At 33.4% G+C, this 23,975-nt stretch overlaps 1 protein-coding gene across 4 annotated transcripts in view; it reads left to right on the top strand.

Moving 5' to 3' along the window:
- The first annotated feature begins 13,919 nt into the window (after window positions 1–13,919).
- The window catches only part of LOC141546370 (putative E3 ubiquitin-protein ligase HERC6), a 58,268-nt gene continuing 48,212 nt past the window's right edge, over window positions 13,920–23,975 (top strand). For all 4 annotated transcript variants that reach the window (XM_074274128.1, XM_074274126.1, XM_074274127.1 and 1 more), the window contains exons 1-4: window positions 13,920–14,248; window positions 16,920–17,079; window positions 21,283–21,359; window positions 22,399–22,626. In XM_074274128.1, coding sequence (XP_074130229.1) covers window positions 14,008–14,248; window positions 16,920–17,079; window positions 21,283–21,359; window positions 22,399–22,626 — 706 coding nt within the window. In that variant the 5' untranslated portion in view covers window positions 13,920–14,007. The remainder of the gene's footprint in view (window positions 14,249–16,919; window positions 17,080–21,282; window positions 21,360–22,398; window positions 22,627–23,975) is intronic.

Below are 23,975 nucleotides of genomic sequence, written 5' to 3'. Positions count from 1 at the left end.
ATCATTCATTCTCTTTCTAATGGGTAAGGAAGATGCAGAGTATATGTTTCTCAATCAATCTAAGAAAATAGACTACTTATGCAAAAGTTACTTTTGCTGGAATAATGTAAAAAAAGTATTGAAGGTTTTAAGTACTGTATATAAAGTTTTCTGCTTTTAATCTCTTTTAAGTGTTTTATATATACTCTATGTATATATATTCATTTTTATATTGTAGATAATTTTTGTGGGAGATGATGACTTCATAATTATGAGGGCTACCTAATGGTGATTTGCTTTTACTCTTTTCTAAATTAAAGTTAAATGCTTTAGTCTAAAGCATAAACATTAAAATATCTGCCTCAAATCTTGTTTGCCTTGCGATTTGCTAATGTAAATTTATGCCTTTTTTTTTTCTCTTTTGCTGTCTTGGTAAGTAAATTAGCAGATAGAAATGGATTTCAGAATAGAGGTGAATCGTTGTCTCAATAAGTTATTTCTGCATAATATGTCACTGAGTATATGTTATTTATAAGAAACTGTCTTTTTCTCTGAGTAAAAGTATTTGAATGTATATATATTTGGAATAACACTATGTCATTGAAAGGGAACAAAATCCTGTATAGATAGCTCTTCACTGATTTGGATTAAACTCTTGATATGATATTCCCTTTGGATTTATAATCCAGAACCCAGGGCTACTGTAAAAGGACTAGAAATGGGAAATTAGGGGAATACCTTTTATGAGCCATTTAAACGTTAGTGGTATTTGGAAATGATTTGTAAAAGTTTACTGTTTTAGAAAAGTAAGAAATCCAATCAAAAATTTGAAGATACACTGACATATTGATATCTTGATAGATGTTAAAGCATTTAAAATGCAATTTCTTTCATAGTTTATAAAAACAAATAGTGTTCTAAAAATGTCAGGAAGTGCAAAGAAGTTAGGGTGAAAGGAATCAAAAAAGACTACAGGAAACCAAAAACCTATATCCCTAACTTAAAGTTTTCCATAACATTTATTTTCTCCAAGCTTTAAAAGGCTTTATTTACATCCAGAGTAGTTATATACATTGCATCTGCAGAAAAGGAAGTTTTAGGTCTCTTTACAAAACAAAACAAAACAAACAAACAAACAAAAAAAACCTTCTTAAATGAAACTACCTAATTGCTTTTGGCTCTCCTTCTTTCCAGGGAAGATATGTGAAAGAGGACACACTCACAACCTGTGTCATCTTTCTGTGACATTCATCTGAAGAACAGTCAGGTTGAGGAACCTAAGTAACTTTCTTGCTCTTCCTGATTCAAGTCTTTAAACAAATACACTAAAACTACACCATAAAATGATTACACAGAGTATCAGAAAATCTATATATTAAAATATCAAAATAGTATTCATTCAAGATTTTTGGTTTATTTGCTACTTTGAATTATTTGTGTTAGTGCTCTTTTCCACATTGACACAGATATGGTCATTAAAATAATTTTATCAAGTGCCTATTACATATATTACAAGGTACTGTCCTAACACTGAGAGCTGACTTAAAATCCAATTATACTAGTCAGTGTTGTCGAACCAGCTTCAAGAACTGAGGTCACTGAGGAATGAAGTATTCTTGTAGATCTGTCAGAGATAGGTATATGTTGCTGCTCCAATCTAGGATTTGCTGTGCCTCTCATGGATATTTTTTAATGATGAGTTAACCAGCTAATCTATGAGACTTTAAATTTATTTTTCAAGCCTTTAATATTAAGTATAAAGATGTAGCTTTAGCTGATCAAGGGGAACTTATTAAGATTTCAAAATCTGTGACTTGAAAAGTGTTCCATGGGAATGCCCCCACCAGCAGAAGAAATGGGAGTGACCTAATGTTTTCTTAGAACTGTGAATTTTCCATAGAGGCAAAACTTTGTGAATTTGCCTGACTTAAATCTAGTTTATATTCATATAACATTAAATTCTTGGTTATGTTCTAGCAGTGTTTGCTTTCTATTTAAATGAAGACTGTACAGTTGTAACTTATGTAAATTTGATAGCTTCTTTGCTTAATGAATTGCTGCCAAAATGTTATTTGTCAAATGTTCTGTATATTGAAACCATTGTACCTTGACACATACTCAAAATATAAATATTTGAATACCTTATGTCTTGGAAATTAAATGTACCTTTGTTTTCTTTAATTCATTAAACTATGACTAAATGGTTAATTGGTGTGCATATTTTGATAATTATAAAATTACATGATGAAGTTAGTTTATTAAATATTAAATGCATCACATTTTATTATCTCTTCCATGATCCTCATACATAGATAATTTTTACAGATTTTTACCTAATGAATAAACTAATTGTAAGCAATTTGAGTTCAATTTTAAAATCTACTGGAGAGACTAACAATATTTAACCTGTCAAAGGGGAAGACTTAGGGGAATCTAGTATCTATTTGCAAGTATTTGAAATGCTGTCTCAGGTGACAGAAAGATTAGACTTGTTCTCTTTGGTTCCAGAGGGTAGAATTAGTTGAAGGTTCAGAGAGAGAAATTATGGTGTGAAGTCAGGAAAAACTTCCTAATAATTATAACTGTCTAAAATTAAAATGGGATGGTAGTTTCCTCATCTTTGGAGGTTCAGATGAGGAGACTGGATGGCCATTTGTAGTGGGGATTATGAAATATGGTTTGGACTACATGGACATTGAAGTCCCTTCCAATTCTGAAATGGGACGCCATCCCAATAACTCATATCAGCCAGCAATAGATCCACTGGGCTCCATCCGCCAGTGCATACTACTGTTTTCTGTACACAAAGGGTAATACAACTATATCTTCTATCACATCTCTTATAGCTTTAACAATTCTGTGGATGCTATTCTACAGTCAAGATAATATTACAAATTAGTTCATTTATAGATGAAGAAACCAAGACCTAGAGAGGTGAAGATCACAGCTAGTAAGGGGCAGGCACCAAACTTGGCCCCAGATCTTGACTCCAAGACTGGTTTTCTTTCAAAATATAGACACATACCCACATGCATATGCACACACACAGAACTCTTCACTTGGATTCCTTAATTTATATGATTTGTGTATCATAATTTAAATATTCAAATGCAGAGGTCATATATATATATATATATATATATATATATATATATAAATTCTGTAGCTTGAGTGCTGAATTTAAGAAAACTTGATGAACTCAGTAAGCAGTTACTTTCAGCAAATCATTGACCAAATATTTAATTTCAAAATATTTGTGATTATTGGAATTATTGTGTTACTGAACAAAAGCAAAGTATAGCTTAATTCTCAAGAGTATCCTTTTGTAACCAAATATAAGTTATTCTCTAAATTAATATGAAGAACTCCACATGTCAGTTGATTTTGGACTTAAAACACAGAACATTTTAATAGCCCCTATAGCTAGTAACATTTAAAGATTGGGGGCTTTTATATACATATAGAAACTTTAATTTCAGAATCATTTTAATGCCACATTGGGGCATTGAAGTGGACATTAATAAGGTTTTACATGTGTATAACAAAATTCACTTTTGAGAACACATTTCCTCTCTCTGTTATAAGTGAATTTCTGGCTTAACCTGTTACCATTTACTTAGAATGAAGTCAATATGTAGTTTGCTAGAGTCTAAAATCAAACTTGTGGTATCAATTGTAGGTTCAGTGTTGACAAGTTAATTTCCTGTTTTACTTGATATAGATCTCTTTCTGCCATCTGTTCTTTGATCTGTAAATCCTCCTTATTTGCTCTTTGAAATTCTGTTGTATCCATTCTGTTTATGTAACCAAAATCTATATAATATAGTTTAAAACTGATGTTAGGGGCTCACTGAAACCTGTGCTCTGAGTAAATTGCAGTTTTTTTCCTCCCAATCTGCATCATTGATTATTCTCTGGGCATCTTGACAGCCAGCATATCCTTGAACAATTTCTGTCATGACTAAGTTAGATAAAGATCGAATTTTGCAGCTTACTAACCCTTTAGCACACGCAAAGTAGATTGTATCCAGAGATTTTTATCACAGGAAAAATCAACCTACCTACAAACTCATGGTCTTGTTTTGAAAAATCACAGAGATAGAGCAGTGGTTTTTGCCTATTTGTCTTCATTCTCTATCTTTTGCACTTCAAAAATATTTCAGATATAAGCCATTTAATCCTGAGAGTTCAGGAGTGCAGCTACTAATGTCCTGAAAAGACTGGCACTATGATTCAGGATTCAAAAGCAAAGACTTGATTAAGATAAGTTCTTGGCATAAAGAAACTACTATATAAATGTTAGTTATTATGAATTGTGCTTTAAAATTCCATCCTGTGCATGTAACTAAAACTGATGTAACATAGCATCTTTTCTGATACTAGGGGATTCACTGACTTCAGGTTCAGTGGAATTTGTACTCTGAGCATAATAAACTGCTTCCTCCCATCTCTGCATTGTTAATTATATATTTGGCAATTGTAACTAATCATTAATTCTCACATAATTTCAGTCATCCCTCTCTCAAATGTGTTTCTCTGCATGTGTTTCATACAAGTAGAGAGAATGTTCACTTTTTCCCACAGATAAATTCTGCATTTTGCTTATTCTTAAAGAGTATAGAGACTGTCTTCTCCTGGGCATCAGGCTCCAAATGTCCTTCACTTAATAAAGAAAAGAACATACTTAATAGGTCTGTTTTAGTCTAATTTAAATCAATGGAGTTGGCTTGATAGAATAATTGATCTCATATTCATTGTTTCAAAGTGCTTTCAATTCAATTTAAAAAGAATCATTCATTGGAAATGTTTTTATTTTAGAGTTGACCAGAAGAGAATGAAAAAGAGAAAATTAGTGGGTTTTTTCTGCCATCAGTTAAAGTTTTCCCTCCTTCCAAATAAAGCTGTACCATTCTTCTAAATATATTTCCATATTTGTCATGCTGAGCAAAAAAAAATCAGATCAAAAGGAAAAAAAAACAAAGAAAAAAAAAAGCCAACAACAGCACAAAGAAGGTGAAACTCTATGCTTTGATTCACCTTCAATCTAAATAGTTCTCATTCTGGATGTGGATGACATTTTTTATCAGTCTGTTGAAATTGCTTTGAATCACTTCATTGAATCAGTAGATTACCATATAATCTTGTTGCTATGTACAATGTTCTCTTGGTTCTGCTCAGTTCACTAAGCATCAGTTCATGTAAATCTTCCCAGTTTTTCTAAAATCAGCTTGATCATCATTTCTTATAGAACAATATTTCATGAAATTTAGCTTGTTTAACCATTCCTCAACTGAGGAGCGTCCACTCAGTTTCCAATTCCTTACCACAACAAAAAGGGCTGCTACAAATATTTTTGTATATGTGGGTATTTTCCCCTCTTTTATGATCTCTTTTGGAAAGAAACCCAGTAGAGACACTGCTGGATTTGTAAGCACAAATTGATTGGCCTTTGAGCATAGTTCCAAATTGCTTTCCAGAAGGGTTGGATCAGTTCACATCTCCACCAATAATGCATTAGTGTCCCAGTTTTCCTATATTCCCTCCAATATTTATTATCTTTTCTTGTCATCTTAGCAAATTTAATAGGTTTGAAGTGGTACCTCAGAGTTATTTGTATTTCTCTAATAGTGATTTAGAGCATATGACTATGTACCACTCTAATGTCATTATCTCAAAACTGCCTGTTCTTATCCTTTGATCTTTTGTTAGTTGGGGGGATGACTTATAGTCTTATAAAATTGGGTCAGTTCTCAATATTTTAGAAATGAGGCCTTTATCAGAAACACTAGCTATAAAAATTCTCAGCTTTCTGCTTCCTTTCTGATCTTGGCTACATTAGTTTTGTTTGTGCAGAACCTTTTTAATTTATCAAAATTTATTTTATTTTATTTTATTTATTTTGCATGTAATAATGTTCTCTTAACTCTTCTTTGGCCATAAATTCCTCCCTTATTTTGCTTATTTGCTTGTAGTTTCACCTTTTATGGCTAAATCATGAACCTATTTCTTGGTATAGGGTGTTAGATGTTGGTCAGTGCCTAGTTTCTGCCATGCTATTGTCCAATTTTCCCAGGAATTTTTTGTCAAACAGTGAGTTCTTATCCCAGAAGACGGAGTCTTTGGATTTATCAAACACTAGATTACTATTGGCTATTATGTCCTGTGAACCTAAAATATTCCACTGATACATCATTCTATTTCTTAGCCAGAACCAAATGGTTTTGATGACCACTGCTTCATAATATAATTTTAGGTATGGTACAGCTAGGCCACCTTCCTTTGCATTTTTTTCATTAATTCTCTTGACCTTTGACATTAATTCTTGACCTTTTGTTCTTTGTGATAAATTTTGTTATTTTTTTCTAGTTCTTTTAAGTAATTTAGTAATTAAGTAATTTTTAGTATTTTACTATTATATTTTAATTTTATTTATTATTTATTAGTATTTATATTTTTAGTAATTTAGATTAAGTGATTTTTTTTGTCAGTTTGATTGGTATAGTACTGAATAAATACACAGACTCTTGTTCAGAAATGCTTTTTATAGCACACTCCTAGCCAAACCTCTTCATATTTCCTCAGGCTTAACTGACTCCCTGGTCTATACAAACTTGGTCTGTTAAAAATTGATTTACTGTGACTTTTTTTCTTGGATTTCCCCTATTAAGATTCATTCCGGGGGCAGCTAGGCGACACTGTGGATAGAGCACCAGTCCTGAAGTCGGGAGGACCTGAGTTCAAATGTGACCTCAGACACTTAAAATTTTCTAGCTGTGTGACACTGAGCAAGTCACTTAACCCCAATTGCCTCAGGAAAAAAAAATCATTCTGGTGCTTTTTTAAGATTATATTTGAATATTTTTTTTTATGGTTGGGTGGGGGTAAGGGAGAGCTTACTCTACTTTTTGCTTCTCAGATTCAAAACTTGATCACAAGGATAAATGGTCCTCTGGCATATTTATAGTTCTCCATATTCCAGACCAGATACTGGATTCCTCCATTTTTTTTCCTGTATAAATATACAGACATGCAATACAAAGCACTAATGATCAATCATTCATTTTTATTTGACACAAAAATCAAAATAAACACACAGTTTAAAGAAAGAGTGGGAAAATGTAGAAATACTTATTACTTAGAAGAAACAGGTAGCTGTGAGTTGGAGAAAATAAAATCTTTCAGAATTTTCTCAATTCTTAGAGTTGCAACCAGCAATTTTATTTGGTTCTCTTTTCCACTAATTAGAAGCTTTTTTCTAAATTAGCCTCCTACCAACCACACACTATATAACGCCTGTGGGTACCTGTCATTCTTGCTCCTTGTCCCAAATTGCTTTCATTGCACAACCATACTTCAACCTAAGTCTTCTAATCTGTTGTAGGATGATTCAAAAGCTCCTGTCTCAATATAACTGCCTAATAATCCTGAATCTGAAAGAACAATGAAGTGGTGTATGGAAAGTATATATATGGTATAGCATATTACCAATGGCAATTTGAATGTAAAAATAAATATGAAAGACTATATTGAAGGAAAGTCATATAGCAAGACTTAGAGACTACAAAAAGATAGCCTATGTTCTACAATTGTACCTTTGGGCTAATCAAAGGACCAGAGGAGAAACGCAAATAAGGATTTCACAAAATATGTTGGTAAAAGGAGCATCCCCATACCTCTGAGATCTATAGAAATACATAGCTAGTTAGTATCTCTGTTCTATCTCGGGTTACCTTGAAATTATTTTGTATATATTTACAAAAACACATGTCTCTACCAATAGATTATAAACACCTGTTAAACACTATGTGCAAAGCACTGTGGCAAGTAAGCCCTAGCTCTACTAATAAAGTAACAGCCCCTTCTCTCAAAGAATTTACACTCAATGAGAGACAATAGATATAGATACAATTGTGAATCAGTTGTAAAGTTTCAGTGGTTCTTTGGGAAAAGCAAATAGTAATGTTTCTTTTTAGTATAATTTCTATTAGTAAAATCACATTCATTTTTGACATTGAACTGTGCAATGATGCCAAAGATTTTGGTGGTAAGAACTTTCTTTTCTGGCTCTTCAGTAGCTGCTGAGGAAGCAGGGGCTGAACCACATACATGCACTTAACAGGTCATATTTCTACATGGCTGACTATCCTAGACAATATCATGAGGAGAGAGAGGATGCACAGCCGCATAGGAAGAGAGAATAGACACGGCTCTGCACAGGAGGAAGAGCTATTGTTTAGTTAGAGGAAAGATTATCTGAGTAAGCCAGAGTCAACAAGCATTGTGCTGGATTCCTAAAATATTGTCAAAGTGCTGACTGAGAAGAAGGCTGGTGATTTATTACATTCTTGTGTGTCTAATTTTCTATTCTTTTTTCCTTTAAAATGTGTTTGGTTGTAAATTACATTACATTAAGAGGTACAAAGACCTATTACAGTTGAGGGAAGAAAAGGAGGGGAGTGAGCATTGTTTGAACCTCAATCTCATCAGATTTGGCTCAAAGAGGGAATATTGTAGATAGTTTGATATGAAAATTTGTCTCACTCTATAGGGAAAAGAAAGAGGGAGGCTAATAGAAGGAAGAGCAAAAATAAAAGGGAAAAAGGATAATAAAGCGGGGAGACTGACAAAAGGGAGGCAGATTGAGGGAGGTGGTGGTCAGAAAACAGTGGTGAGAAGGGAATAGGTGAAAGGAGAGAGAAAAATATAACTTGGAAAAAATAGGATGGCAGAAAATACAAGAGTTAATAATCTTAATCATGAATGTAAATGGGATGAATTCTCCCATAAGATGGAAGCAGATAGCAGAGTGGATTAAAAGCCAGAATCCTACAATATGTTGTTTACAAGAAACACATTTGAAGCAGAGTGATACATATGGAGTAAAGATAAAAGGCTGGAGCAGAATCTATTTTGCTTTATTTAAAAAAAAAAAAAAATGAGTAATTATCCTGATCTCAAATCAAGCAAAAGCAAAATAGATCTGATTAAAAGAGATAAGGAAGGAAACTACATTCGGTAAAGGGTACCATAGATAATGAAGTAATATCAATATTAAAAAAAAACAGCAAGCAGTATCCAAATTTCTATAAGGGAAGTTAATTGAATTGCAAGAAGACATACAGGAAAGCTATACTAGTAGGGTGATCTCAACTTTCTATCAGAACAAGATAAATATAACTACAAAATAAACAAGAAAAAAGTTAAGGATGTGGATAGAATTTTAGAAAAGTTAGGTAGGATAGATTTTTGGAGAAATCTGAATGGAGATAGAGGAATAAGCCTTTTTCTCAGTAGTACATGACACCTACACAAAAACTGATCATGGATTAGGGCATAAATATTTCACTATCAATTGCAAAAAGGTAGGAATAGTAAATGCATCCTTTTCAGATTATGATGATACAACAAAAATTACATGTAATAAAGGCTCACAGAAAAATAGACAAAAATTCTTTGGAAACTAAATATTCTAATCCTAAAGTTTAAGTAGGTCAAACAACAAATCATGAAAAAAAACTATTGAATTAATAAATGAAACTAAAAATTGATTTTATGAAAACAATCAAAACAGATAAACTTTTGGTTAATTTTACTGGAAAAAGGAAAGAAGAAAACCAAATTACCAGTATTAAAATGAAAAGGGTGAGGTTACCACCAATGAAGAAGAAATTAAAAGGTCGATTTTGCCCAATTGTATGCCAATAAATGTGATAATCTAAGTGAAATGGATAAATATTTACAAAATATTTACAAAAATATAGATTGTCCAGATTAACAGAGGAAATAAATTACATAAACAGTCCCATTTTAGAAAAAAGAAATTAAAGAAGCTATAAATGAACACCCTAAGAAAAAAATCTTTGAGGACAGATGAATGTACAAGTTAATTCTACCATAATCTACCAAAGAACAATTAATTCCAATATTATATGAGCTATTCAGAAAAATAGAAAAAGGAGTCCTACCAAATTTCTTTTATGGCACAGATATGGCACTAATACCTAAATTAGGAAGAGCAAAAACAGAGAAAGAAAATTATAGATCAAATTCCCCAATGAATACTAATACAAAAATCTTAAATAAAATATTAGCAAAAAAATTATAGCAAATTATGCCAAGAATGCAGGACTGGTTCAACATTAGGAAAACAATCAGCATAAGTGACCATATCAATAACTAAACTAATAAAAATCATATGATTACCTCAATAGGTAAAGAAAAAGCATTTGACAAAAAACACCACCATTACTATTAAAAACACTAGAAAGCATAAGAATAGAGTTTTCCTTAAAACAATGAGTAACATCTATCTAAACTCATCAGCGAGCATTATATGTAATGGGAACAGGCTAAAAGCACCCACAATAAGAGCAGGGGTGAAATAAGGTTACCTATTATTACCTCTATTATCCACTATTATGCTAGAAATGTTAGCTTTAGCAATAAGAGAAGAAAAGGAATCGAAGGAATTAGAAAAGATAATAAGGAAACAAGACTATGACTCTTTGAAGATGACATGATGGTATAGAGAACCCAAGAGAATCAACTAAAAATTATTAAAAATAAGTAACAACTTTAGCAAAGTTGCAGGATATAAAGTAAACCCACATAAATCATTGGCATTTCTTTATGCTACCAAAAAAGCCCAGCAGCAAAAAGATGGAAAGAGAAATCCCATTTACCTAACTATAGATAATATAGACTATTTAACAGTTTACCTGCCAAGAGAAAGCCAGAAACTATTTGAACACAATTAAGAATCACTTTTCACAAAAATAAAGTTAGATCTGAAGAAATGGAGGAATATCAAGTGCTCATGGGTAGGCCAACCTAACATAATAAAAATGACAATTCAACCTAAATTAATTTACATTTTCAATGCCATACCAATTAAACTGCTTAGAAATTACTTTATAGAGATAAAATAATAATAATAAAATTCATCTGGAAGAACAAAAGGTCAAGAATTTAGATATTCCACTTTTTCTTCTGCTAATCTAAACAATTTATATTTTAGTAAATATTTTTTGCTTTCAATCAGATTGTCAAATTTATTAGCATAAAGCTGGGCAAAATGATTATTTAAAATTACTTTAATTTCATCTTTATTAGTGATCTATTCACCCTTTCATTTTTGATACTAGTGATTTGGTTTTCTTCTTTTAAAAAAAAAAATCCCATTATTTTGTCTTTTTCTCATAAAACCAACTCTCAGCTTTATTTACTAATTGATTTTTTTTAACTTTCAATTTTATTAATTTTAGGTTTAATTTTTAAGATTTCCAATTTAGTGTTTCATTTTAAATTTCTTCATTTCCTAGTTTTTTGTTGTACACTCATTTAATTAGTTTACTTTTTCTCTATTTTATTGATGTAAGTATTTAGAAATATAAATTTTCCTCTAATCATTGTTTTTGCTGTATCTTATAAGTTTTGATATGTTGTCTCAATACTGGAATTATTGATTATTTATATGATTTATTCTTTAACCCACTCATTCTTAAAGTTGTTTAATCTCCATTTAGTTTTTTAATGTAAGTTTCCAGTGTCCCTTTTAAAATATAAATTTATTGCATTATGATGCAAAATTATATTTTGAATGTTTCTGCTTTTAACTACATGATTTTCATATAATAATACATGGTCAATCTCTGTAAAAGTACAATGAAGCAATGAGAAAAAGGTGTATTTTTTCTATTTCCATTCAATTTTCTCCAAATATTTATTATATCTAGCTTGTCTAAAATTCTATTCATTTTCTTAATTTCTTATTTATTTTTTGATTTAGATTTAACTAGTTCTGAAAGGAGAAGATTAAAGTTCCCTACATTATAGTACTACTATCCAACTCCACCTAAAATTGAGATGCTTTCATATTTAGTGCACATAGTTTTAGTACACATAGTTTTAGTATTAATATGGCTTCGTTGTCTATGATAACTTTTATCAAAATGTAGTTACATCAAAATATAGAGATAATGCTTTTAATTTAACCTACTTTTGCCATAACTTTGAGATCATAATTGTTATCCCTGCCTTTTTTTGCATCAGCTGAAAACATAATAAATTCTATTCCAACCCTCTTTTTAAATTCTGTGTATATCTTTTATTCTTAATTTTTTTCTTATAAATAACATATTGGATTTTTATTCTTCATCCATTCTAGTTCATTCATTTTCGGAGTGGACCAATGATGTTAGAGGGTAATGTCTTGCAAAAGGCATAGGTGCACGGCTTGTTAGTTTCAGTTTCTCTTCCGTAGTTTTTGAAGTTTAGTGACAGGACAAAAGTCCAAGAATGTATTAGATCTATGGCATTTTCAGTGCTTGACCAACCTCTAAGCACTCCAGAGTACCAGCCTCAGCCAACTTCCTGGTATTTGAAACACACTGTTCTCACCTACTCATTCTGCTGGGGAAAATGTTCATATGCTTGGGGTAGGCTTTCCCTAACTCACCAACAGGATTGAGGCCATTAGTTATTCTCAAACTGCATTAGCCTGTCTGCTGAGACTTTTTTTTTCCTGGGGTAAGGTTGCTGTGAATGGTGTGCAGTAGCTTCTTGGAAGAACGGTTGAGAGTTGAATGCCAAGTGCACACCAAAGTTTGATGAGTAGCCCTGAAAAGGACTCATCAAGCCCTCATATCAATGGTGCTCATCCTCCTGATATACTCCATAAATAGCCAATCCAGAGAAGAAAAAAAAAAAAAAAAAAAAAAAAAAAAAAGCAGAACCACCTAGAATTTGATAAAGTCCCAAATCCCAGCTGTTGGAATAAGAATTCACTTTTGACAAAACAGCATCAAGAGCTTGTAGAAACTAGGTATAGATGAAACCTCACACCTTTTACCTGGATAAACTCCACATGGGTGTATGACTTAGACATAAAGGATAAACTCATAAACAAATTAGAAAAATAATGAAGAAAATGACTTTCAGGTCTATATAGAGGGCAAGTGTTGAAACAAAGGATAGACATAAAAGATCTAGTGGGAAATTTTGGTTACATAAAAATAAATTTTTTTTCATGAACAAAACCAATGTCACTAAAATCAGAAAGAAAACAGCTAATTTCCCTCCCCTCCCTATAAACGACTCTTTTCCAAGAAATGTAGGAAACTGATTAAATATTTATAATTAAGAGCATTCTTCCAATTGATAAATGAGGAAAAAGGATATGAAAGAGAAATCCAAGCCATCAAAAGCTATATGGTAAAAAATAGTTAAGATCATTGATAATTAGAGTAACACAGATTAAAGTGAACATTGAGGACCATATCTCTAAAGACCATTAAATTAAATTCTTGATGTTCATCTTAGAGCTGAGTTGCCCTAATGAGGGTGCTAACTAACTTAACCCAACTGTATCTAACCAGTCCCATTTCATACTTTAGTTAAGTCTATGCTTGGCTTCTTTTCATTCTTCCTGTCTCCTCCATCCTGAAAGTCACATCCCTTCACATATTTTGTTCTGAGAATTCAAACAAATGTTATCATTACTTCTGAAAAGGAAAGGCCACGACTTCATCTTGGATCTCACCGTAACGACTCAGACAAACTCTCTTCCTAGATCACCATTATGTGCTATTTCTTCCCGCTATAACAAAAGCTACTTGAGGGCAGGAATGTCCTTTGCAAACATCCTAGTGAGTTATCCCCCGGTGCTCCCAGGCAGGGCCGAGGCTCTAGGCCATTGAACTCAAATTCACACTCAAATTATTGAGAGTGATAAAGGGGAAATCGAAATTCAAGTTTCCTGCCTAGCCCTTCCCAGTTTTGTTTTTTTTTCTTCATCTTTCCTTGTTTGAAAGGTGCAGTCCCCAAAGGCGGTCACTTTCCTAGTCACTGGATGGCAGGTTGTTTGAAAGCCTCCGCAATTTGGAGAAATCAGTAAACTCTCCCCGCCTTGAGGGGGTGGAGCTAGAGATGCTAAATAAATGTCCTCAATCTACAACTCTACTACAAACCCGAGTCCACTAACAGAGTGGAGAGAATATCCTTGGCAGCAAGTTGTGAGGCACAGATAGGATGTACTACTGCTGGGGGGACAACTCTTTCAGGCAGCTGGGCATCAACGCAGGGCGGAGGGCCAAGGCTGGGGTGGTGAGATGCCGGGAGGGAGCCAGCCTAGGCGGCCAGCAGATTCTTCAGGCTGCTTGCGGGGAGCGCCACTCGCTCCTACTGCTGGCAGACGGCACTGTCTGGTCCTGTGGGAACAACGATTACGGACAGCTGGGCAGGAAGAACATCAAGAAGTCTAAGAGACCGGGTAAGAAGGGCCAGGAGCTAGAGCTGGGAAAAACTTGGGGGTGGCAGAAGCCGGGCTGATTTAAAGTTTGGGAGCCTGAGCGATCAGGGGAATCGAGGGCAATAGAAAGTTTTCATGGGAAGTTAATGATGTTTATAATCAATAGCAGACTGCCGCCTTGGGGAGGGGGAGGGAAGAGGGGAAAAGGGAGAGAGAAAAGTTTGGAACCCAAAATATTTCCCCCCAAATGGTGAAAATTTAAAAAATAATAAAATGAATAGTATCATTTCTTTTTTTATTATTTTATTTAGAATTTTTTCCACAGTATATATGCATGAGTAATTTTTTAAATAACATTATCCCTTGTATTCATTTTTCCAAATTATCCCCCCCTCCCTCCAATCCCTCCCCCCGATGACAGGCAATCCCATACATTTTACGTGTGTTACAATATAACCTAGATACAATGTATGTGTGTAAATACCAATTTCTTGTTGCACGTTAAGTATTAGATTCCGAAGGTATAAGTAACCTGGGTAGATAGACAGTAGTGCTACCAATTTACTGAATAGTATCATTTCTGCCGGATGTGTAGAATGCAGTGACTCTCCTAACACAGGGTCCGTTTGAAGTCTCGTCATGTAGCTCTTAGAATGCAGCTGCGCAAATTACCCAGTTATTTGAGACCAATATTGAAGAACCAACCAAAGTATTTGTTCATCCCGGTAGGTGAATGGGTTTAACACCAGTCTGCTTGCACTAGACGTGCCTTCATTACTTTATTAGAGAAATGTAGTGATTTCTACTAAGTCGGAGGCGAAGCATTTCGAAATTTGATTTGAGATGAGTGTATGGTTAAGAATTTCCAGTAAGACCGCGTTTGTTAACTGCTTGTTTATGGATTTTTGTATTTTAATGTAACATAGTGATCTACAAAGAAATTTAGTCATCCGGTAAGGTGATTGTTTACCACTGGGGTGTGAATAAAACGTAGTATTTAAAAAAAAAATTAACTTAATGATGATGAGCCTGAAGAAATAAATTGAGGAGTGAACGGACTCCTCTCCATCGCAAAGCGAGACAGCGGGGATGAGCTTCTCTCGCCTCTCCGTGCCTGTCAAAGCTGCATTCTCCTGGAGTTCCTTTTTGCCATCAACGAGTGAGGCTGGTTTCAGTTTTCCTAAGGTCCGAGAAGCGAAACTGAGAAACAAAACTAGGGATCAGGTTCTTTCGTTTTCTTCTTTCTGATGACGTCATCTAGTTTCGTGAAAAAGCCCTTCCTATCTACCGAGAGGAACCTGATTATTGAAGGCAGAGTTCCAAATAGAGCGTATCAAGACTTTATGAGGGGGTGGCTTATTTGAGAAAAGTTTTTTTTTACAGATGTAAGTAAATACGAGAGAAAAGACTGCAAATATTGATGCTACCTATTTGAAATGGGCTCTTTTGTAAATTGATAATGACCCAAGAGAATTAGATGTTTAAATAAATGATACCTTTAAATGACACATTCAGGATTCAGAAATTGTTAGTCTAGTCGGGGAAAAGATGTGAAGCATCATCTAGGTAAGCTTGCAGGGACGAGGTTTCTTTTTAGAAGGAGGGCACAAAATAAAATTCAGCTTAATCCAGACCCTTAATCTTGTTTCCTCCTAAAGTGGGAATCACTAAATTCCCTTTTTTTCAGTATGCACTCACTAAATTCCCTTTTTTTCAGTATGCACTCACTAAATTCCCTTTTTTTCAGTATGCACTCACTAAATTCCCTTTTTTTCAGTATGCACTCACTAAATTCCCTTTTTTTCAGTATGCACTCACCACTTTCCTCTTTCTAAGTAAAGTAGCTCTCAATTATTATTTATTGTTACATATTAAAATATTATTATAAATGTTAATATATAAATAAATATATATAATTATTGATTAAGGATGGAGCTAACCCTAAATTTTGGAGGTTACTGTTAATAGAATCCAAGCTTTAACAAGTTCTGCCAAAATGAAAGGCATCCAGTATTGGCTGACAATCTGATGATTGGCAACTAGGTAATGATTTTTTGGCCCAAGCAGCTCTTGAAAGCTGTTCTTTGAAAAAAAAGATGCATTATCATATGCAATGGTCAAAAACTTGCCAAAATCCTTGAAATATGTATGGAATTATACACAATGATTGCCAGCTCTCAAGTAGTGAGGTACATTATGAACATTATGTGTAATATAGAAAATTAACCTTACCCTTCAAGTAACATGATCCAAAATATGCTTTCTTTTACATATTTTATTTTAACGATCTTTGCTGGCACCATGTTAAGATGATAATATGGTTAAATGGGTCCTAGACAGATTTTTTTTTTTAATGGTGTCATTATGAAAGACACAACATTTCAAATTCAATACCTAAATTCTCTTTTCTGAGCAGAAATTCTTGTTTGTTTGTTTTTTTAAACATATATGTAGAAGGCAAAAAAAGGATTGTAAGTGAGTCTGTGAATCTATTTTGTTGCTTTTTTTTTTTTAAGCTCATAATAATTTTCTATGATACTTTCAAAACTGTCCTGATTATCTGGGCTTCTTTCTGAACTTCCCTCTATTCCCTTGAGGGCATTTAAAAAAATGTTTCAGTGGTCATGAATGAAGTGTACCTGTGATTAAATTGGACATGTTTGTGACTTTTTCTTCCCTCCCTTCCCTAAAGCACCAATTCAGGCACTGGAAACCCAGGTAGTTGTTTTTGTCAGCTGTGGAAAAGAACACTCCTTGGCCATTTGTAAAACAGGAAGGATCTACTCCTGGGGATCTGGTTCAAGAGGACAGCTGGGCATCAAAGAATTTAAGGATCAATGTTCTATACCAAAGTAAGTATTCTGATGTGACTTTGGGTATGTGGTAAGCTCATGTCTCCGTTTTTTGTATATGTTATTATAGATAATTTATGAGAATAAATGAAACAATAGTCATTGTCCAATTATCTGATTCATTGATTTTCTCAGGCAAATTTTAATACTGGGAAGGACCTTCTAGCTACTCATTCAAGGAATTTCAATTAATATTGAATGTCAAGTGTGAAGCCAAGCAAAGAATATCTATTATGATACAAAACCACTACTTCCTCTTTGGGACCTCACACTTGCCCTCTCCCTCTCAAAGTTGCTCCCTAACTCTTGAATACAGGTGTATAGACTGAGTTCAGTCCTGGAGAGTCTGGCTTCCAAATAGAAGGGTGAAGCTCTTTTTCTCTTATTCTGATTCTTTATGATCCTATCTCAAAGCTCTGGGGAAAATCACTAAAAGTTTAAGTTTAGTTTACACCCAAAGTCTCCCTAAAAAAAGAATGGAAAGGTACTCAGTGAACACTATAAATCAGACAAAGAATTGCTATTTATTTCCTCTAATTCTTAAAACACAGAAAACTCAAAAGCACACAGTAACAAAGACAAATATAAAGCAGTAACATGTAAGCATTATTATATATTTCCAAGAAAGTCGATATCTAAAACATCAAAACATAAAACATTGCATGAGATTTAGCAGTTAGAGAAGCTGGACTTGGAAGCTCCTCAGTCTTTATCTTGAGGCTTCTCTGTCCTGAGATGTTAAAAAAGGGCTTTGAAGATCCAGTATTCTGACCCTCAAAGGTGTGTGTGTGTGTGTGTGTGTGTGTGTGTGTGTGTGTGTGTGTGTGTGTGTAAAATAATCTGGGGAGGCAGAGTCCACTAAAAGTATCCAGGAGAGGCTAGCCACAGTGGTAACATGCCTTTAATTTTTCTGCTCTTTGGAGCTGAAGAGAATGAGGCTATTGTAACAAGGGAATCATTAGCTGTAGTTGTCCAGACTGGTCAGGAGCAGATATTTACACTAAGTCAGATACCAATATGGTGTTCATCCAATAATAAGATGGAAGGGAAGTTGACAAGAGAGGGGCTGTGCAGATTATTAGACTGCCATGTTAGAAAAAGGTAGATAAAACTCCTGTGCTACTTCTTGGTAGGCCTGGGTTGTAAGTGACCAATGTGGATTATTGCATATCCAGCTTGGAAAGTTAGGGTATCCCTGTATAAAAAAAGTTCAAAACTTTCAGAGCAAAACCAATCCACACCCCCTAAAGAACTTGGTTTTTCTTATTCAAATAATTCCCTGAGTGTCCTTTACAGCTATTAAAATTCTGAAGAGATAGCTATATTCTTCCCTATTAAAATGGAAGCAGTACATTATTACAATCCTTTCCAATTGCTCCAAAAAATTTATCTTTTTAGGGTTCTTTGGACTCTTGTGTTTGCATTTCAAAGTTCCTACTCAGTGCCCAAGGTTGAGCATTCCAGGTAATGGCAGAACAATGGACTGTATTTTTCCCTGGCATGAAACCCAGAATAGGAAATACAGCTAGAGAAAGAATTAAACCAAAGAAGACACTGATTAGTTAAAAAAATATGTAGATTCAGAGCAAGTAACTAACTGCTAGACTATATAAATATCAACAGAAGTTGAAGCAAGAAATTCTAAAAAATGAAATGAAAGCTCTGGATAAAAAGGGTTGGAAGGAAAATGAACAGCTTGAGATGATTGATGGGGGTGGCAAAACAAAAGAAAACAAAACAAAAAAAAACAACTTTACTCAAATAGTGGACTCTCTGAAATCTACAATAGAAAAAATCCATGACTCCATCAGAAAACAGGAAATATTAGAACAAAATCAAAACATTGGGGGAAGAGAGGAATATAAAAACAATTAACCTGGAAAAACAAGTCAAGGACAGATGATTTAAGAATCACTGAATTTCCTGAAAACCATCACACAACAAAGGCTTGGATACTATATTTAAGAAATCATAAATGAAGATTATTCATATCTTTTGAAACCAGAGGGCAAAGTGAATATAAAAATAATCCACTGATCACTTCTTAAAAGAAACCCCACAAAAGTAGACCCAGAAGTGTAATAATCATAATACAGATTCCCATGACAAAGGAAAAATATTATAAGCATCAGAAAGAAATAGTTTGAATACCAAGGAACCAATTAGGATCACATAAGACCTGGTGACTTCTATTTTAAATTAGAGAAGATCAAAGAATATAATATACTAAAAGGCAAAGGAATAAGGCCTACAGCTAAGAATACCTGGGGGTGGGAGTGGGGAGTGGGAGGAGTGTGTGTGTGTGTGTGTGTGTGTGTGTGTGTGTGTGTATGTGTGTGTGTGTGTGAAGACCTTCAGAGATTTCTGGTGAAAAGAACAGCTGTATAGGAACTTTGAAATACAAACATGAGTCCAAACAAACCTAAAAAAGGTAAATTTATTTGAATAATTGGAAGGGGATTATATAATAATGATGGAGTACTAACATTTTAATAGGGAGAAAATAAGTATCTTTTCAGAACCTTAATATCTTTAAAGGACACTGATGAATTGAATAAGAAAAACTGAGGTTTTAGGAGGGCATGGATTTATTTTTATTCTGAGTGTCTGAAGAAGGAAAAAAGAAAGGAGAACTATAGGATAATTAGACTAATGTAGAAAGGAGGAAGAAGGGGGTGGAACTTTCTATTTTCTATTAATTGAAGTGTTTGAGAAGACTACACAAACAAAAATGAAAGAATAGGAGGAACTGGCATCATATTAACTTCACTCTTATCTGAAATAAACATATACACAGAGTTTGGTATAGAGATATGTTAAACTCAACAGGGAAATGGGTAGGGAATTAGATTGGAGAGTAGATTTAAGATGATATTGGGAAATTATAGACAATAGCAAAACAAACCTGTTCTTGAAGGGAAGTAATAAAAGATGGGCTAAGTGAGGAGGAAAGGGAAGAAATAAAAATCTAAGATAGTGCTTTAGATTGTATCTTAGAAAATTGGAGAATGGTTGAACAAATTATAGTATGTGAATATAGTGTAATATTTTTACACCATTGTAAAAGATGAGACTATTTCAGAGAATCCAGAGTTAAATAAACTGACAAAGTTAACAGAACCAGGAGAATAATTTATACAGCGACAAAATACTGTAAAGAAAAGTAACTTTTGAAAAACCTAAGAACTCTGACCAATTCAATGAATCTAGATTGTGATTAATTATATCACCCACAAGAGAGAAGTACTGTACTTGACATACAGAAAAATACATTTTTGAACATTGCTACTGTGTAGATTCATTTTGCTTGAATATACTTATTTTCTATAAAGACTTTTTCTTCTATATCTCCGTTTTGAATTGGAGGGGAATTGGAGGATGAGGAGTACTTCTAGCATTAATTGTGCCCATCCCCTGAAAATAAGTTCAATGAAATTTTCTTTAAAATGTACTCAGGGGAATAGAAGGAAGTTCAGAAGGAAGCACAGGCAAGCAAGACAATTTTGAAAGTATGGAAAAATATATGTTGTATTTTTTTTAAAGCATGCAATATGAAATAGAGATTCACAGATTCACACATAGTTCTCTTTTTATGTAATATATATATATATACATATGAAAATATATGTTTTCTGGTTCTCTCTCTTTCTCTCTCCTCCTTTCTCCCTTCCTCCTCCCCTTTTCTTCTTATATCATGTTTAAGTTCAGAATAAAAAGGAAACAATTGAAATAGTAACACTCTTGAGAGGGAAGGCATTACAAAATGTTTACTGCCATATTATTTTATAATTTTTCTTTCCAATTTAATATAATGTAAAAATTCTGAATGTAAAGATATTTTGTTGTTTCTAAAATTAAAAAATATTTTTGCATTTGCATTTAGTTAGAGCCATGTGTGACATATCCTTTTGATAAATGCTTGTTGGTTGATTATTGATAGATTTTGTAAAAATATTGCTAATTTTCTTCTCATGGTCTTTAGAAAAGCGCAAGTATGCATGGCAAGATGACAATAGCTAATATTTATATAGTGTTTTAAGGTTTGCAAATTGTATTACATTTATATTACATTACAAATTGCTCATTTGATTCTAGAAACAATCCTGTAATGTAGGTATTATTATAAAAATAATGATGTTATTATTAATCAGTGAGCTATATTAATGAATTATTAAATATTCTTCTAATCATTCTTTATTAAAGGAATATTGAGGCTCTTTCCAGTGACAAAATAATACAAGTTTCTTGTGGACATTATCATTCCATAGCACTGACACAAGGTAAAAGCTTTTTTTCATGATAATTAATTTACAAGAAACACTTGCTTTAAAAAAAATGCTTGATAATTGACATATTTTACTGTTCGTATTTATTTTTCAGTGAATTAGGAAGGTTCTAATTATCCAACTTCAAAAAGTCTATTCCATTTATTTTTTATTTTATTTTTAATCTATGAAATAAAACAACCTTTTCACAACATGGTGGAATAAAAAAAATTATTGCACATGAAAGTGCAAATTTCTTGTTATTCCTTTTAAGTATATAATAAAGTGATCATGTAAATTTTTTTTCTCTTTTTTCCTTCCTCCTCTCCCTATCTCAAGACTACCATTAAACAAACCCACTCACTCACCCCTTACATATATATGTATGTATGTATTTATATATATGTATTTGTTTCTTTTCCCCCTAGTATATATAGTTAAAAATTCATTTGTCCCCTTTCCTATAATAACATGATTTCATCACAATTTTGTTTTCCTAAAGAAATTTGCTAATGGTTGAACTTTAACTAATATGTCTCTTCTTCAAGTTGGTTAATATCTGCCAGTCTTGTGAGATGCCTTTTAACAATGAGTCAGGGACTTGGTCTGAATCTGGACACACTGGGGAAAATCAGTCACTTTTCAGGTCCTTGAACTGGCACTTTTAATATATCATTCAATATATATATTAAGCACCTATTGTATACCAAGTGCTATGCTAGTTATTAGAGATACAAAACCAAAAATAAAAATTTTGGTTACTTCAAGAATCTTATGTTCAACAGAGGGAGAATATTCTATAGGAGAGAATATTTGGAAAGCGTGGGGGAGACAGTGTTAACTAGAATACTTTAGAAGGGAAATTATACTTATATTTGCTTTGTATATTATTATAGGACCTATCAGAAACCTCACTCTGGCTCTGAAGAGGTTGCCAAGTTGTAATCTATCATGTTCTTAAAAATATATAATTGTGAGATACTTCATAGTAAATTGTACAGTCTACCTGACAGCTAAAGTTTTGAAATTTCATTTCTTGTGTGTGTATTTGCAGGTGGCAAAGTATTTTCATGGGGAGATAATGATCATGGTCAACTAGGCCTGGGGAAAAATTTTCCCTCCCAAGCCAGCCCTCAGTGGGTGAAATCTCTTGATGGTATTCCTCTGGCTCAGGTTGCAGCAGGAGGGTCTCACAGCTTTGCCCTATCTCTGTCCGGTACTTCATATGGCTGGGGAAGGAACAAGGAAGGCCAGCTGGCCCTCAGTGGCAAGAATGCATCAGGTAATAAAATCGCATTGTCTTTCTAAGGAGACATTGTCTTTTCAAGGTGAAAAGTCAGCTTTGTAAAAGATTCTTTAATAGAATGGCCAGTTATGGAAAAGGCTTAGTTAGTATGGGGGAACAAGTATTTTCTTTACAATCCTTTGCTCAGAATTCTTACCCCAGATTTGGATTCTTTTCTGACACATTTCATGCAGTTCTGTGTATATTGAATCCTTTTTGTGTATATTGACTTTCTTTATATTGGGGTGTGTGTTGTCTTTGAAGTGTTATCAAAATAATATCAAATGTGTGTGATGCATCTTAAAACTCTATGAGAATTTTATAGTATCAGAGATCTATAGCAAGAAATCACTGCAGAAGCCATTCAATACAATTTATGAATGTAGAAACTAAGGCAAAGGTAAAATTACTTGATGAAAATGGCACAATTTCAGAAGTGGATTTGAACTCAGACCTTATTCCAAAATCAGTGTTTTTTCCATTTGCTTCTGCAATATTGAAAGACATGCTGAGGTTTAATTAGACAATGCAGAATTCCACACTCATTTATTTGTGAGTTCAGTTCTGCTTTTCTCCTAAGATCCTTTCCCTTAGGAACTGGTTACTTTTAGTTCTTGGCTTTCTCAACAAATACAAATAAATTTGACCACAGCTTCTCTTAGCCTACTACCTTAACCTTTTTGACATATCTTGGCAAAGATCAGCTAGAGAAGGACTTCATTTTGAAATTAGTGATAAAGCTTCAAGATCAGCATCACAAACTAAGATATTATCTTCTATATAGTGGGTGAAGTACCTCTTATCTGGTTATACTCAAATATTCTTGAAGGAATAATTCTGTTGAGAAGAAATATGCTTCTTCTACTCACCATGTTAACACTTAAGCTTCTACTCATCTATTTAAACAAGCCACCAATTCATAATAATGATACTTTCTTAAAGATAACCATTTACCTAGTAGACAGGAAAAAGAAATAATAGCATCACTAGCATTCACATTGTCAGTAAGTTGAGGAGGAATAAAACACATCAAAATCTACATGCAATCTTGGGTCATACATTTCCACCAGTGTATTTGATATTTGTGGGGGAGAGTAGGCACACATAAAAACCTGGCAGGGAAGCATAGACAATAGACAGCCTATTTACTTGAAGTAACTCAACTCTTGGCTATAGGCTTGTCATTATTTATTTAGGAACATGTACATCCTATAAAGACACTTTTTAAAAATGATACTGACTGCCCTACAGCCACACAAAAGCTTTTCAATTCTTGAACATCAATGGTATTATTTATGAACATTTTCAACTTAAAAATAATCCTTATGAGGGCATTGGAAAATGAT

Source organism: Sminthopsis crassicaudata, chromosome 6 (assembly GCF_048593235.1).
Source record: "Sminthopsis crassicaudata isolate SCR6 chromosome 6, ASM4859323v1, whole genome shotgun sequence".
In the NCBI taxonomy this organism is placed as follows: Eukaryota; Metazoa; Chordata; class Mammalia; order Dasyuromorphia; family Dasyuridae; genus Sminthopsis; species Sminthopsis crassicaudata.
The sequence above is the reverse complement of the archived record's forward strand: the minus strand, read 5'-3'. Positions and strand labels throughout refer to the sequence as shown.